We start from the raw sequence: 16,271 nt of genomic DNA, 5'->3' as shown, positions 1-16,271 counted from the left end.
TTTATTTTTCCTTGGAGAGCTGCCCACAGAAGGGAAAAGAGATTTTTTTGGGATTTTTTTTTCCATGTGTGAAACATCAGCACCTGCCTGGGTTTATTTATCCTAGCTGAGCATCCTCATGCTGAGCAAGGATCCCCTAAAATCTGCTTCATCCTGGTGCTGTCCCCAGTGGAACCAGAGCAGGATCAGTGCCCACATCCCCCCTGCTCATCCTGCCCGAAGTGCTCCCACCCTGCTCCAGGTGGGAATTTTCCAGCTGGGAACAGAGGGAATGTCAGGTCTCACTGCTGTCCTTTCCGTGCCCTGGGAGGCAGCAAATCTTCCAGCCAGCAGTGAAAGCCTATTTCAGAAAGATTTGGGATTTTCCCATGACCCTGGGATGAAGGTCTGGGCTGGTTTTAGACACAAATCCAGAAATAGCCAAAACCTGTGTGCTGCTTTCTTTGTAAAGCTTTGGGCAGGAGGGGAGGAGGATTTAGGAGTTTTTTTGGCTGTAAAAGCAGCTGAGTGCCAGGCAGAGGGGCTGACCCCTGCTTTGCCTTGTCCTGTCCTTCCCTCCTGCAAAATTCCTCCTGAAGAGAGAATTCCAGCAGCCCAGCACAGGACAGGTCTGCAGATGCCTTTCCCAGCCTTTCAGCCCTACTATAGGTGTAGAAATCCCGCGGCTGTGCATGCACCCAGCCCTCGGGATGGATTTTTCCACCAGACCTGTTGCATTTTCCAGGACCAAATTCCAGCAGGGATGGGGCCCTGTCCCTGGCCTTGCTCCCCTTTGGTATTTTACTGTGAATCGCAAACCTTTTGTAAAGTCACAGCCAATTTTGTACTGACCCGAGATACTGTGTGGAGGGAGGAGCCCTCTCCTCCCTGGAATGTCACGCCGAGTTTTTTCTTCCCGGAGTTTTTTCTTCCCGGAGTTTTTTCTTCCCGGTGAATCGCTGCAGCTGTGTTACTGCTCTCGAGATGTAAATAAAGATTTTCTCCTGCTGATCCCTTTGCTGGCAGAGTCTGTGTGGGGTGCGCCTTGCCAAGGCAGCAGGGCAGCGCTGACCTCGAGTTCCTCTGTAGGAGCTGAGGAGGAGGAGGAGGGGAGGGGAAGGAGAGGAGTCAGAGCATCCCTGCCTGAACCTGGAGAGCGCCTCAGGGTTTGGGTTGGGACACAGCACAGCTCTTTGGGTCCTTTATCTGACAGAATCCAAAATATTGGTTAAAAAGATGGTTTGGATGCAGCAATTTGCTCCTGCCCTCTCAGAACCCACAAATCCCCAAATCCCAGAATGCCAGAAATCCAGAACCTCTGAATCCCAGAACTCAAGAATCCTGGAATCTCAGAATTCCAGAACCACAGAACTCCAGAATCCCAGAACTCCAGAGCCTCAGAATCCCAGAATCTCAGAACCCCAAAACCCCAGAATCTCAGAATCCCAGAATCCCAGAATGCCAGAACTCCAGAACCCCTGAATCCCAGAAGGCCAGAAGGCCAGAATCCCAGAATCCCAGAATTCCAGAATCTCAGAACCCCAAAACCCCAGAATCTCAGAAGCCCAAAACCCCAGAATCTCAGAATCTCAGAAGCCCATAACCCCAGAATCTCAGAACCCCAGAATCCCAGAACCCCAGAATGTCAGAATCCCAGGATCTCAGAACCCCAGAATCCCAGAATTCTATAACCCCATAACCCCAGACTGGTTTGAGTTGGGAGGATCCTTAAAGCCCGTCTCAATCCACCCTCCTGCACATAAAGTGGCTTTAATTCCCTTTTTAACTTGTCCCTGATGAAAACCCCGGGGAGCATCAGGACAGGGGGCTCTGACCGTGCCCTGTGCCCCGGCTCATCCACAGGAGTGCTTGGATTTGGGAATCAACTCCCGGAGCTGCGGTGCCTCCTCCCAGTGCCACCAGTTCCCGAGCGAGCAGAGCCTCAGGGGTGATGGGGACAGTGGAAAACAAGGTGACAAACAGGGGAGGTGGCAGAGAGCCCCAGCCGGCTGGGGATGTCGCGATTTAGGGTCGCGACAATCCGCAGGTGGAGCAGGGATGTGCGGGCAGCTCCGGGGGCAGAGAAATCCGAGGAGGAAAAATATCAACATAAGATAGAATATGAACTCAGTCTGAAAACAAAAGTTGGGAGGTGAAAAAGCAGAGGAATGTGAGGCCAAATCCAGCTGGGATCAAAGCCTTGGATTGTCCCTGGTGCCATCGGGGGAGCTGCGAGGGCACAGGGGACACGTCCCCACCCTGACCTCAGCCCGGAGAGCAGAAGGAAACGGCCTCGAACTGCACCGGGGGAAAATTCCTTCCCAGAAAAGGTTCTCCAGCCCTGGCACAGCTGGATGAGTCCCTGTCCCTGGAGGGATTTAAAATCCTCGTGGATGTGGCACTTGGGGACATGGGGCTGTGGTGGCCTTGGCAGTGCTGGGAATGGCTGGACTCGATGATCTTTTCCAGCCCAAATGATTCCAAATATTTATTTCCAGCATCTCTGAAGTCTTTGTCTGCCTGGTACCCAGGGTGTGCCTGGATCAGCCCCGTTCCCGGGGCTGCAAAACTCGGACGGGTCACATCCCTGCTGAGCCCATCCAGCAGCACTCGGTATTTTCCAGGTTTAAAGAAAAAATTAAAAAAAAATTAAAAAAAAATTTAAAAAAAGAAGGGAAAAGAAAAAAAAATAAAAAGAGAGGAAAAGGGAAAAAATCATGGAAAAGAAAAAAAATCAAAGGAAAAAAATAAAGAAAAAAAAAAACCCAACCAACCAAAAAAAAAAAAAAAATCCCTGCTGAGGTTTGCGCTGCAGACTCCAGATCCCACTCCAGGCCACATTTTAGACGGTGTGATATGTCTGCCTCCATCCCCATCCTTCCCTGAGTCTCTGTAATCCCAAAAATAACCCGGGAGCGGCTGGCAGGCAGCAGCGGCGGCAGCGGCCCCGCCGCCCGTGCCGGGCGGAGAATCAACCAGCGGGACCCGGGCAGCCCCCGGCAGCCGCAGGATGCTCGGGGCAGAGCAGCCAGGTAAGGAAAAGCTCCCGGAGCTCATGGAAAAGAGGAGAGAAGGAGAAAATTGGGGGGGTGGTGGTGTTGTTTACGGCCCGTTTGTGCTGAGTAATTGGGGATAAATTGTGCTGGCACCCCGGGATAAAGGGGATTTTTCCCTGTTTTCTGTGGTTATGTAATAGGGTTGAGGGAAGGGATGGAGCCCAAAATCTGCTCGGCAGGGCAGGGAAGGTGAGGAGCTAGGATTTGGGAATGGGCAGCTGGGCATGGAGTGCTGGATAACGCCGAGAGGGGCACGGACACCTCTTCCTGCACCCCAAAATGCTTTTGGGGCTGCCCGGGAGCTCTGCGGGTGCACTGAATGAGAGAGGACGGGGATTAAAATAATAAATAAGTGCGGCTGGTCCGCGGCCGGAGCCGGAGCTCTGCGGGAGGGGGATTGGCGGAGATGGCATCCAATGCTGCCATCCAATGCTGATCCCAGCCTTTCCCTGCCAATCCAGCGGGAAGCTGACCTTCAACCCCCCCTCTCTGCTCTGCCGAGTCAAACACAGGGCTGCATTCCCTTTAAAAATCCCAAAAATAAAAAGAGGTGAATGCAGACATCGCTGAGGCAGCTCCGGGCGGGCGCTCCGGGAGGGGACGGAGCTGCCGGAGCTCCCCACGGCTCCAGGTAGGTGTTTATCCCCACAATTCCCGTCTGGCTGCTGTGTTTGTGCCTGGCCTTATCGCTGCCTTGTTTTGGATACCGCCAGGGAGAGGAGGAGGAAGGAGAGGGAGGAAGAGGAGGAGGAGGAGGGTGAGGAATGTTTCGGGCAAACCCTCAGCTCTGCAAACTCTGCAGCTGGACCAGGGCCTCCATCTTCTGCCATCCCTCCAGCCGTGCATTTCTCTTAGTCATAGCCTTCCCTGAGGGGAGAGAGAGAGGAAAAAAAAATAAAAATAAACCCCATGAAAGCAGTTCGGAGCGATGCCGGCGGCACAGGCAGCGTGACAACACCGGCACCTCTAAATTTAGGTGGCACAGCCACCCTGCTCACCATCCCGGGAACGCTCCCGGCCAGGGATGCAGCATTTTGGGGTGGCTGCAGCATTTTGGGGTGGCCGCAGCATTTTGGGGTGGCCACAGCCCTTAAGGAGGCTCCGGGTTTGTCCTTGAGCCGGGCTGAGCGCCGATGTTGAATTGCTGACCCAACTAATCCCGGGCGCAGCCTAATCCCGGCACCCCCTCCCTGCAGCGAGGTTTGGGGCAGGATCTGCTCCAACCCCTCCTGCTCTGCTGGGAAAAGTGCAGGGGAAAAGGGTGCAGAGGGATTGGGATTTGGGATTTGGGATTTGGGATTTGGGATGGTTGGGGTTGTGTTTTAGCACAGTTCTGCTCAGGGGTTGGAATTCCCCTCGGGAAGGGAATTAGGATTGGCAGCACCAAAGGATGCAGCTCATCCATTGCAAACATCTGGATTTAAAGGGGTGGTTGCTCCTCTCCCAGAGTCCCAAAATCATCCAAGTGGGAAAAACCCTCTGAGAACATCGAGTGCAACCATGAATCCAGCTCTGCCAGATGTGGGGATGCTCCAGAGATGCTGGGAACCACTGGAGCTGCCCATGGGATCCCATAGCTCCCAGATTTTTGGGAACACAGCCTGGAAATTCCAGAATTCTGTGGATGTAGCAGGCAGAGATGCTGTAATTCCCATAAAAATTGGATTATAGGTGATTCTTCAGGGGTGCATAAAGCAGCTGTGGGAAACTCTGCAATTAAAATGCCACAAATAGGAGTTTATAATTCCCACAAGTTTTAGTTCCCACTAATATTTCTATGATGTTAATTTTTTAGAAGGGGTTTAGTATTTTATTACAATTTTAAATATTATTATATTAAATTATAAACAATATTTTGTGAGCTCTTACAGTCCCAAAAGTGGACGAGGCCCACAAACAACATATGGATTTCTTTCTCTTGAATAACTCTTTGTCTTCAGCAGCCAGAAATAATAAGGATGGGAATTGGTATCATTTAGATCCCTGAATTCAGGCTGGGAAAGAGAGAGATGGAAAAATTGGGAATGCAGGAAAAATCAGCCAGGGAGACAGACCAGAGGCAGGGTTTGCTCCAAATCCTCTGAAATGGGACTTTTGCCATGCAGGAAAATTTGATTTATCCCCTTCCCCACATCATGATTGGAAATAAAAAAGAAATCATCCAAAAAAAACCATTTGAATTCCTTTTCCAAGTAAGAGTTTTCATGGAAAACTTTGCAGGAAGAGCGATTCTCTGCTCCTGTGAAGGGTGGGGAGCACCAGGCTCCCCCTCCCGCTCCCTCTTGGCACTCCTTCCCCACCCTGCCAGCTTTGGGAAGGTTTTTAATCTCCACAGAGCTCCAGGCTGGGAGCACAGGGTGAATTATTGCAGAGCCACGTGTTTCAGAGCTGAGTCAGCACTCTCCTGCTCCGTGTCCAAGGAGTTTTCCATGGATTTGTGTCACCCCAGGAGAGCATTCCCAGCCCAGGCTGATGCAGGCAGTGCTTTGTTACCTGTCCTGGTCGAAAAGGACACCCAGAAGGGTGAGGGACAACCCCAGCCTGGTCCCCAAGGATGTCCCCAAGGATGTCCCCAAGCTGCTGGCTCCTGCACTGCTGGGTTTTCATCCAAAGCTGTGGAATTCTGGAATGGTTTGGGTTGGGAAGGGTTTAAAGCTCATCCAGTGCCACCTTCCAGGGACACCTGGCACTGTCCCAAGCTGCTCCAGGGATCCAGGGGCAGCCACAGCTGCTCTGGGCACCCCTTTCCAGCTGAAATTTATTCCCACACCAAACTGTTGTCTGTTCCTTAAAGAATATCCCAAACCCCAGAGCACCACGTGGGTTAAAATCAGAATTTGGGAGAGAGCTCGAGCAGCCCTGCTGGAGGAACCCTTTGGAAATGATGATTATTTCTAAACCTGGACCCAAACTGCCTCACTCAGGGGTGATGCAGGACCTGTAAGTCCTCACAGCTGAGACAAACACAAAAATTAAAATATTTAATACAAATCTAAAAATACAAACTTAAAATATTTTATATCAGCCAGAATAACAAAGCTTTAATGATATCACTTTTCCTGTTAGTTTTAGGTAAAAACCTCAATTCTGGCAGAAGCTAGAACCACATTAATGGGGTTGTGCTGTTTCTGGCCAACTTTCCTGTGCCACCAGACCCTTCTGTACCTCCCTGCCCTGGGCCTCTCTCAAACATCCCCCCAGGCCAATCCATCCCAGTGAGGTTTGGAGAGGGAACACATCATTCCCCCTCAGGAAACCCTCACCCCATCCCCATGAAGTGAGGGGATGGCAGCTCCCAGCTGGGATTTCCCTCTTTTTTCATGGAAAAGCTGATTTTCCTGAGGGGTGCATGCTCAGAGCTACCTGAGCTGAGCATTGCCAAGGAGTTCTGTGCTGCTGGAGCCTGACCTGAGCCCAGCAGCTGCAGCTGATGCAACCCCACCACGACTCTTGGTTGTATAATTTTCCTCCCTGTTTTCCCCACCAGCCATTTCCCAGTGCAGACAGCACCCAGTGCCCAAATTTTCCTCAGGGTTTAAGCACTTACCGCCCAGTGAATGGGAAATGATGAATGAACAGCATTTAGGCCACAAAATATCTGATTTTTACCAAAATACCTGATGGTGAATGGCTGTGCAGCCTCTGATTTTCCAACGTTTTGCAGGCTGGGGACTTCCTGAGCCAGCATTTCCTATTTAATGGCCTCTTGTAGATCCACTTCCCATCCCTTTCTCCTCTTTCTTTGTGAACCATGGACATTTTTAGCAGCTCCAGCAGCCCTTGGCAGGCAGCTCCTCATCTCAGCACTGCTGAGGAGCCAGGCAAATCCTTGAACACTCCAAAACCCAGCCCTGGGCTGGGATGGGTAAATTGTGGATCATCCCTGACTGCTTTTTTAACAAGGCTGGAAGGCAAGGAATAAAAGATGTGCTGACACAGCGGTGTGGTTGATGGGTGTGCTCTCACAGGGAGGAAAGGATGGGGAGAGCAGACACTGAGAGGTGATTATTTGTCACCTCCTGTGTCATCCTGAGTGTCCATCCTCAGAGGAACACTCCAGTAGCCAGCCAGGCTCTGAAATTTGGGCTGGGCTTCACTGCAGCATCCTCTGCTGAAGGTTAAATCCAGTTTAACATTTAAACCTGGCTCAAACACCTCAGAACTTTTGGTTAGAGAGGAATGACACAGGCAGGGCCAGTTTGGATCTTCCAGAATGTGGAATGGGATAAAGAAGGGGTTGGGTCATGTGCTGCCCCTCTCTCCACACAAACCATCCCAGTTTTTCCCTGGAACATCCCATCCCACCCTGGGAATGTGCTTTGCTGCCTGAGGAGCCACCACTCAGGGGCAGGCTGGGACAGCTCCTTGTTCCAGGCTGGGACACATCATTCCCTCATCCAGAGGAAGGAATGAATTTATTCCCAAGGATAAATTCCCTCATCCAGAGGAAGGAATGAATTTATTCCCATGGATAAATTCCCTCATCCAAAGGAATGAATGAATTTATTCCCATGAATAAATGCTCTTATCTAGAGGAAGGAATGAATTTATTCCCATGAATAAATTCCCTCATCCAGAGGAAGGAATGAATTTATTCCCATGAATAAATTCCCTCATCCAGGCCAATCCTCACTCTTTTATCCCAGCACAAGTTTGGAAACTGCTTTGAGCTGGAGCTCCTGGCTCTGAATCCTGGGGTTCATGGATGTTCCTGTCCCTGCCCAAGGAGTGGATGGAGCTCAGGTGGGAGGGCAGGAAAGGTGATCCCTGCCCTGCAGGAGGTGTCCCTGCCCTGGGGATGAACTCTGAGCTCCCTCCCAGCCCAAACCATTCCATGACCCTGAGATTTTGTGGCTCCACACCTGGGCTTGGCCACAACTCCATGCAGCATTCCCAGGAGAGAAACTTCAGAACAAATGTTTGGTATGAGGAGTTTTAAAGGTATTGCTGCAGCTTTACATTAATTTTCAAGCTCTATTTGCAATTCTAGCAACGCTCCCCAGTTTAATTATGCTCCTGAAGAATTCAGGGTGTAATATTTCACCTGGGCTGCTCAGCTGACGGGAGGAGAGGTGCAGAAAATGGAATTGCACCTCAGGACAGTTGGGGCTTGATTACAGCTGCAAAGAGAGACTTTACCCAGGAGAGGCTGCAACCCAGACAGAGAAAAACAGCCAGAGGTTGGCAAATCAATTTTTTCCAAGGTCAGGAACGGGGAGAGTTTGTATCTCTTGTGGAGCAACACAAAATCCTCCTTAGCTCATCCCTAACACCTCCCCAGCCCTCGTGGTCCTGCCAGCCTCGCCCTCAGTCAAATCTGTCACCAGCCACTGCTCAATAAATGAATATTTCTGAGGGGTTCATCCCCTACCTCTTCCTTTTCACTTTTGAAAGCCACAAGCAATTCAAAGTTATTTGATTTTGGTTGGTTTTTGTCTTGTCATAGCATTTTTTATATTGTAGATCTCAAAAAAACCCAGAGAAACCACGTGGCCCTGCTTTACAGGGAGAAGGGAATATTATTTTATATTATTTTTCAGCTGAACTTCCCACTGGATGAGTGCAGCTTCACCTGAATCCCACATAATTCCTCAATCCCATCTCCTGGGGTTTGTTTGGACTTTGAGGTCGTTTCCTCCTCCCTCTGCCCCAAGATCCTCTGGAGTGGCTGCTCTGTCCTTTTATCCCTTTTTCCAGGCTGGAGCTTCAGGCTGGGGTGGTGATTCCTCTGTGACCCCCCCAAAAGCTCAGACAAGGAAAGGAATTAATAACAGATTCGACAAGGAAGAGTAATTTTATTTTTCCCCCCCAAAAAAAAGCTGAGGCTGCTCAGCAGTGGGGGAGTGGCTGCTGGGTTGAGGGTCAGGAATTTTGTCTGAGCTGAGCCTCTGGAGCTGCTGGATGCAGGGGGCACAGCACAGGTGGGGAGATTTAGGCTCTGCAGGGTTTGTGTGGTGCCAGCTTCCTCCAGAGCACTCCTGGAAATGTCACCGAGCCTCCTCCTCCTGTTTGGATGTGTTTGGGCTCTACCTGAGCAAGCAAAACAAATGACAACTCATCTCCACCCCCAGAAATTCCCCATCTTTATCCCAGAGCACAGGGATTGTTTTATCCTAGAATGACTAGGAGATGTGATCCCTGATAAAGATCATGGAATCCTGGCATGGCTTGGGCTGGGAAGGACCTTCCAAACCATCCTGTTCCAGCTCTGCGCCACGGGCAGGGACACCTCCCACCAGCCCAGGTTGCTCAGGAAATGTGTTTATTTTTAATTTCATTAACTTGCTGCTCGTGGGTGCCAAGAGGGAGGGGCTCACCCCTGCTGGCCGGTGTTGCAATCCATGAATTGCTCCACACAGACCAAAGTATGGAGGGGGTAGAAAACACAACCCCAACCTTGGGTTCAAGCTGTCCCTGCTGCTGTCAGGGAGCTGCCCAAGTCAGGTCAGTTCATTTTTGGTTTGCTGCTTGTTAATCTGCCGGGGTTTTTCTGGGGAAATTCTGGGTCACAGATGTACCTTGTGTGCTCCATGCCATGAAGTCTCAGGGGTTACATAAACTGCAGCACATGACAAGGTATGGCTGGAGCAGATGTCTGCTGCCCCAGAGTGCTCTGCAGGAAATTCCAGCCAGGTGCCAGAGATATTGCAAGGCCTGGGTGTTGCTACAGCGAATCAGAGAATCCCAGAATTATTTGGGTTGGGAGGGAATTTAAAGTTCACTCAGTGCCACCCCTTGGCATGGCAGGGACACCTCCCCCAGCCCAGGTGGCTCTAAGCCCTGTCCCTGTCCAGCCTGGCCTTGCTTATTGATGTCATTGCTTCAGAAATTTGTTTCTAAACAAATTCTGGGCTATTTTTTGAGCAGAGATCTTTCCTTTCTGCAAGAGATCAAAGGCATGCTAGGGCTTCCTTTTGCCTTTAGATTTCCTTAAATTACAAAGAAATCCACTTAGAAGAGTTTAATAGTGCTCATTTCCTTCAGAGCATCCCTCGGTTCCTCTGTTCCATGCACAATGAAATTATGATGTACAAGCCCTGGCTGGAAACTGCATCTGAGCAAGGCACAGCTCATCACTCGTTCAGGGCCACGCTCTGGCTTTGTCCAGACTCTGTTTTCATGGGAACAGCTAAAAATAGATGGGTGACAACAGCAGAAATGGCTTTAGCAGTCAGTGGCACTGCTGGGAGCCACAGGCAGCAGTGGCACAAGCCAGGGCTTGGGATGTGGGTGCATCACCCCAGCAGGGTCCAGCTCTGGGATCCCTCTGCCTCCCCACCCACACCCAGCCGGGCACTGGGGCCCAGGGATGCTCCTCAGGATTTTGGGGTGAGCGGCGCTGAGCTCCCCTGGTCCTGCAGTGAGGGCCGTGCCGGCCCCAGGGCGGTGCCCTTGGGAGGAACGCAGCTTTCCTGCGGTGTCACCGCGATCTCGGTGTCACCTGGATCTTGGTGTCACCCAGACCTCAGTGTCACCCAGACCTCGGTGTCATCCTGATCTCAGTGTCACCCAAAACTCGGTGTCACCCGGATCTTGGTGTCACCCAGATCTCTGTGTCACCCAGACCTCGGTGTCACTCAGACCTCAGTGTCACCCAGACCTCGGTGTCACCCGGACCTCAGTGTCACCCAGACCTCGGTGTCACCCAGATCTCAGTGTCACCCAGACCTCGGTGTCACCCCGATCTCGGTGTCACCTGGATCTCGGTGTCACCCAAAACTCGGTGTCACCTGTATCTCGGTGTCACCTAGATCTCGGTGTCACCCAGATCTTGGTGTCACCCGTATCTCAGTGTCACCCAGACCTCAGTGTCACCCGCATCTCCGTGCCACCCGTATCTCGGTGTCACCCAGCGCTGCCACCATTCCTGGAGCTGGGCGCGCCGGGCTGAGCGGGCCCGCAGGCAGCACGCAGGGAGGGATGGCAGCCGGGAGAAGGGATGGCAGCCCAGAGAAGGGATGGCAGCCCGGAGAAGGGATGGCAGCCCGGAGAAGGGATGGCAGCCGGGAGAAGGGATGGCAGCCCGGAGAAGGGATGGCAGCCCGGAGAAGGGATGGCAGCCCGGAGAAGGGATGGCAGCCGGGAGAAGGGATGGCAGCCCGGAGAAGGGATGGCAGCCGGGATAAGGGATGGCAGCCCAGAGAAGGGATGGCAGCCCGGAGAAGGGATGGCAGCCGGGAGAAGGGATGGCAGCCCGGAGAAGGGATGGCAGCCGGGAGAAGGGATGGCAGCCCGGAGAAGGGATGGCAGCCGGGAGAAGGGATGGCAGCCGGGAGAAGGGATGTCAGCCCGGAGAAGGGATGGCAGCCCGGAGAAGGGATGGCAGCCGGGAGAAGGGATGGCAGCCCGGAGAAGGGAACGCAGCGGCTCCAGCACTTTGGTGTCGCTGATGTCTCGCCGCTCCCCCAGCTCCCCACGCTCCTGCCGGGCACCGCGTCCTCCCCGCCCGCTTCCGGCGGCTGCGGGGGGGCGGCCACGCTGCCGGCCCGCCCTTCCCCTCCCCTCGGGGCGGCCGGAGCGCTCCGTGCCCTCCCTCCATCCATCCCTCCATCCCTCCATCCCTCCCTCACCCATCCATCCATCCATCCCTCCATCCATCCATCCATCCATCCCTCCCTCCCTCCCGCGGCCGCCGGAGCCGCTCTCCCGCCCGGCTCGCCCATGAGCCTGCTCGGGAGCTACCGGAAAAAGCCGGGCAGTGACGGCTATGAATCCTTGCAGCTCGTGGACAGCGGCGCTGAGCGCGGCGGGGCGGGCGCGGGGCCGGCCCGCAGCCCCGGGCGGCAGCAGCAGCAGCAGCAGCCGCAGCCCCGAGCCGACGGCAGCACCATGGACAGCTCAGGTACGGCTGGCGAGCGAGCGGGAGGGCTCGGTAGCCACGGGGAGAAGCGCGGCCCTTTGTCCGGGAGCGCTGGGATGGAGGGGAGGCAGCGCCGCAGAGTCCTCGCTCCGTGCGTGGAGCGCTCTGGGATCTTTGCTCCCCTGCGATGGAATGAATTGTCAGAATTGTCCTGAGGTTTTTTTTTTTATTTTTTGTTGTTGTTGTTTTTCACCCCACCCTCCCCTCTTCTCTAAAAGGCACTCATCAAAGTGAGTTGGATTAATTCTGGATGATGCGCTGCGTGCACCATTTTTTTTTTAATCAGGGAGTAAGGGAGCAGATGGTCTTTATGGCTGTAATGGGATAGAGAGCTCTTCACCTCGAAAGGTTCAAATTTGCCTGGATAACCAGGGATGGAGCGTGGCCATGCTGTGAAGGGACCCTCTGGTGCTGGATCCTTACCTGTGCCCATCTCCACAGCCTTTGCAGGGAACTTCTGGAGCTCAGGCTGGTGCAGGAAACACCCTGGCTCTTTGGGAGGGACCACGTTCGTGTCCAGGGTTCTGTCCTGCAGCACAGAATCACAGAATCATGGAATGGTTTGGGTTGGAAAGGACCTTAAAGCTCATCCCATTCCAAACCTCTGCCATGGCAGGGACACCTCCCACTATCCCAGGCTGCTGCAACCTGGCCTTGGACACCTCAGCTTCTCTGTGCCAGGGCCTCCTCTCCTCCCAGGGAACAATTCCTTCTGCAAACCTGACCTCAATTTCCTCTCTTTCAGTGTGAACCCTTTACTCCATCACTGTAATTCCCAAAAAAACCACCTGCACTGCTCCATGAAAGGCAGGGCTGGGCCAGAGCCCACAGGCACTTCAGACACAGCATCTTTGTTTAACCTGCTAACCTCTTTTTGAGGGAAAAAAAAAAACCTTAATGGGCCATGGCTGGGCTTGGGCAGGGAGAACCTTATCCTTGATTGTTTTTCCCCTCATTTTCTCTAACAAGAGCCATAAAATCCCAGAATAGTTTGGGTTGGAAGGACCTTAAAACTCATCCAGTGCCATGGGCAGGGACACCTCCCGCTGTCCCAGGTTGCTCCAGCCCTGTCCAACCCCCCTGAACACTTTCAGTCATGTTTTCCTCTGAATTTGCTTCCAAGTCTTCTTTTAAACTGGTGTTTGTTTTTCTATAACTTTGGGTTTTTTATTTTTACTTCCAAACTTCAGAAACATCTCTGAATTTGCTGCTCCAACATCTCTGCTGCAATTGCTCATAATCACAGGCTGTGCCAGCAGCTCCTTACTCACAGTGGGCTGCTGTGTTAGAGTGATTTGGGCTCTCCCAGCTGCTGGGATGGTGAGATGCTGCAGGCAGGCTAATGTCTATCATCAAGGCCATTATCTGGATGAATTTCCTGGAGGGGCAGGAGCTGTGGTGGGAGGGGGTGCTGGCACCCAGGCAGGTGTGGGCACGTGCTGGGGCTCCTCTCCAGCCTCATCCTGGGCTGTGATTTCACTGCAGCTCAATTTGGTTTTCTGGTTTTGCTGAGCAAAATAAAAAAAACCCCAAACCTGCTCATGGACAGGCAGACAATGCCTTTATTTACAGGTTTTCTGCAATATTCAGCCATTTCCACTCTGCAGCTCCTCTGATTCTAACCCAGAGCATTAAATTGTATTAATGGCCTCTACATTTTCCAGGAGGTTCTTCCCAAACACATGGGCTGGATCAAGGGCTGGCTCTGGGATTTGGGAGCTGATTTTTAAGGGATCTGTCTCAGCCAGAGTTTTCTTCTTTCAGTTCACTGCCTCAATTTTACAGGTGCTCTGAACAACACAGCTGGCACTTGAGCAGCAAAAAACCTCAGGCCTTAATGTGGCCCCAGAATTCTATTTACAGGAGATATATTTTAAAATAACCTCTTTATTCAATAAGGACTGTTTGGTGGTTGCTCCAAAACAAAAATTTAAAAATTTTCTGTGTTGAGTGTGACGCTCAGTTCCAAACCTGAACTCCACATTTATATCTCTTGTTCATCTGAGCACTTCAGGTTGATAAATTCCTAATTTCTCCCAGCTCACTGCAAAGCCATTTTTCTTTGCCAACTATGAAATTACAACAGCTTAAAGAACCAAATCCAGCCCTGAGGTGTGCTTGTGATTCCGAGTGATTTGGTAATTGCAGTTGCTCCTGAATTGGGGGACGTGATTTATCTTTCATGCAGGCTGCAGATGGATAACTGGGGACAAGGATTAGGGAGCAGTGGAAGGCACAGACAGGAAAACAAGGTGTTTGGGATTTTGGCTGAATAGGAGCAAGGAGAAAACCACCACCCACCTTCTGTGCTTTTTTTTTTTAATAGAGAAAATATTCATATTATAAATATTTCAGACTCCTCCCAATGATGCCAAAGTTGAAACTCCCAAAGTGGGAAGTGGTTGGGAATAATTCAGTTGGGAAAAGAGATCTGAATTCCTCAGGAAGGAGAAGGGTGGGGGAAAATCAATCTCAGGGAAAAGAATGTGCTGCTGGGTTTTGGTGGGACAGGGAATCTCTTGTCTGTGAAATTCAGGGTCAGAGCCTGAAGGTGAAATCCTTGAGCTGCCCTGGCCATATCCAAGCTTGTTGCACCTTCCCTGTTTGTATTTTTCTTTTTTCCCTGGTTTTAAATGATGGTTTCCTGTGGGGCAGAGCAGCTGAGGAATGGAACAGTCTGGATGGACAACCCAGTGTCACCAGTGATGGGGACACTGGGCACTGGTTTGTCTGTCTGGCAGGGTGATTGTGGGGAGCTGAACTGAGAATCATGAAATCTTTAATGCTGGGAAAATCCTCCCAGGATATCAAGTCCAGCCATGCCACCCATGTCCCCAAGTGCCACATCCACAGGGCTTTAAATCCCTGCAGGGATGGGGACTCCACTGCTCTGGGCAGCTGTGCCAGGGTTGGACAACTCTTTTTATGAAGAAATTTTCTCAAATATCCAACCTGACCCTCCCCTGCCCACCCTGAGCTGTTCCCTCTGCTCCTGTCCCTGCTCCCATATCCCAAATCCCCCCGGTGTCCCCTCCTGGCAGGGACTTGTGCAGTGCCACAAATTCCCCCTGAGCCTCCTTTTCTCCAGGCTGAGCCCCCCCAGCTCCCTCAGGGATTCTCCAGCCCCTTCCCAGCTCCCTCAGGGATTCTCCATTCCCTCCCCAGCTCCCTCAGGGATTCTCCAGCCCCTTCCCAGCTCCCTCAGGGATTCTCCAGCCCCCTCCCAGCTCCCTCAGGGATTCTCCAGCCCCTCCCCAGCTCCCTGAGCTGCTCCAAACCCTTTCCCAGCTCCATTCTTTCCCTGGACATGCTCCAGCCCCTCCATGTCCTTGTCCTGAGGAGCCCAAAGCTGTCCCCAGCACTGGGGGACAGGGACAGGCACTGTCCTGCTCCTGCTGCCACATCTCTGGGCAGGTAAATTGGAAACTTCACTTCCAGTCAAGTTCAGAAGCTGAACAATCAAACTTTTCTCTTCTTTCCCCTCATGTTGGATTTCCTCTGCACCTGGGCTTAGGGAAATGCCCTTTGCTGTGTGGGATGTTTGTGTGGGGGTTACCAGTGAGCAGTTCCACGTTTGTGGATTTGTGCTGAAGGGAAAGCACTGCCAGTTCTGGGATAAATTGCTGCTGGTTTCAGTGATGGGGCTGTGTTTGCCATCACCAACTCCCATGAGCTGAGGGCTCCTGTCTGGTTTTTCTGTTCATTTCCTTAGACTAATGCAGAGTATTAGATCTTCAAGCATCCTCTCTCCATGCAGATTTGCAGCCTCATAAACACCTTCTTGCAAGGAAAGAATCAGTGCTTGCAGCTTTGCTCAAACTCCCAAGTGTTTCTGTTATTGGCTTGGGTTTTTTTCTTTTTGGATTGGTGTGGGACAGGAGAAAAGAGAGAAAAAAAGCAAAATCCAGGAGCCAGAAGCACAAGGTTGCTGCTGGAAGGCAGGAGCTCCTCATGGATGGCACAGAGGGGCTCCAAGGGGGTCTCTGAGTCCTGAAAGAATCCTGGAATGGTTTGTGCTGGAAGGACCTTAAACCCCACCCAGTGCCACCCCTGCCATGGCAGGGACACTTCCACTGTCCCAGGGTGCTCCAGCCTGGCCTTGGACACTCCAGGGATCCAGGAACAGCCACAGCAAATCTGGGAATTCCATCCCAGCCCCTTCCACCCTCCCAGGGAACAATTCCTGCCCAAAATCCCACCCATCCCTGCCCTCTGGGAATCCATTCCCTGTGTCCTGTCCCTCCATCCCTGTCCCCAGTCCCTCTGCAGCTCTCCTGGATCCCTCCAGGCCCTGCCAGGGGCTCTGAGCTCTCCCTGGATCCTTCTCCTCTCCAGGTGTCCCCCCCAGCTCTCCCAGCTCTGTGGATTCCTCTGGA

At 52.3% G+C, this 16,271-nt stretch overlaps 1 protein-coding gene across 2 annotated transcripts in view; it reads left to right on the top strand.

Annotated features, from left to right (window-relative positions):
- Positions 1-2,913: 2,913 nt before the first annotated feature.
- The window catches only part of LOC116999910 (putative tyrosine-protein phosphatase auxilin), a 50,217-nt gene continuing 36,859 nt past the window's right edge, over positions 2,914-16,271 (top strand). The window contains exon 1 of one of the 2 annotated variants that reach the window (XM_033067033.2): positions 2,914-3,011. In XM_033067033.2, the coding sequence (XP_032922924.1) occupies positions 2,990-3,011 (22 nt within the window). In that variant the 5' untranslated portion in view covers positions 2,914-2,989. Of the gene's footprint in view, positions 3,012-11,622; positions 11,878-16,271 lie in introns of those variants that run through there. The other variant, XM_033067032.2, reaches the window with a different exon arrangement.

Source organism: Catharus ustulatus, chromosome 9, assembly GCF_009819885.2.
Source record: "Catharus ustulatus isolate bCatUst1 chromosome 9, bCatUst1.pri.v2, whole genome shotgun sequence".
In the NCBI taxonomy this organism is placed as follows: domain Eukaryota; kingdom Metazoa; phylum Chordata; class Aves; order Passeriformes; family Turdidae; genus Catharus; species Catharus ustulatus.
This window is presented reverse-complemented; position numbering and strand designations above follow the sequence as displayed.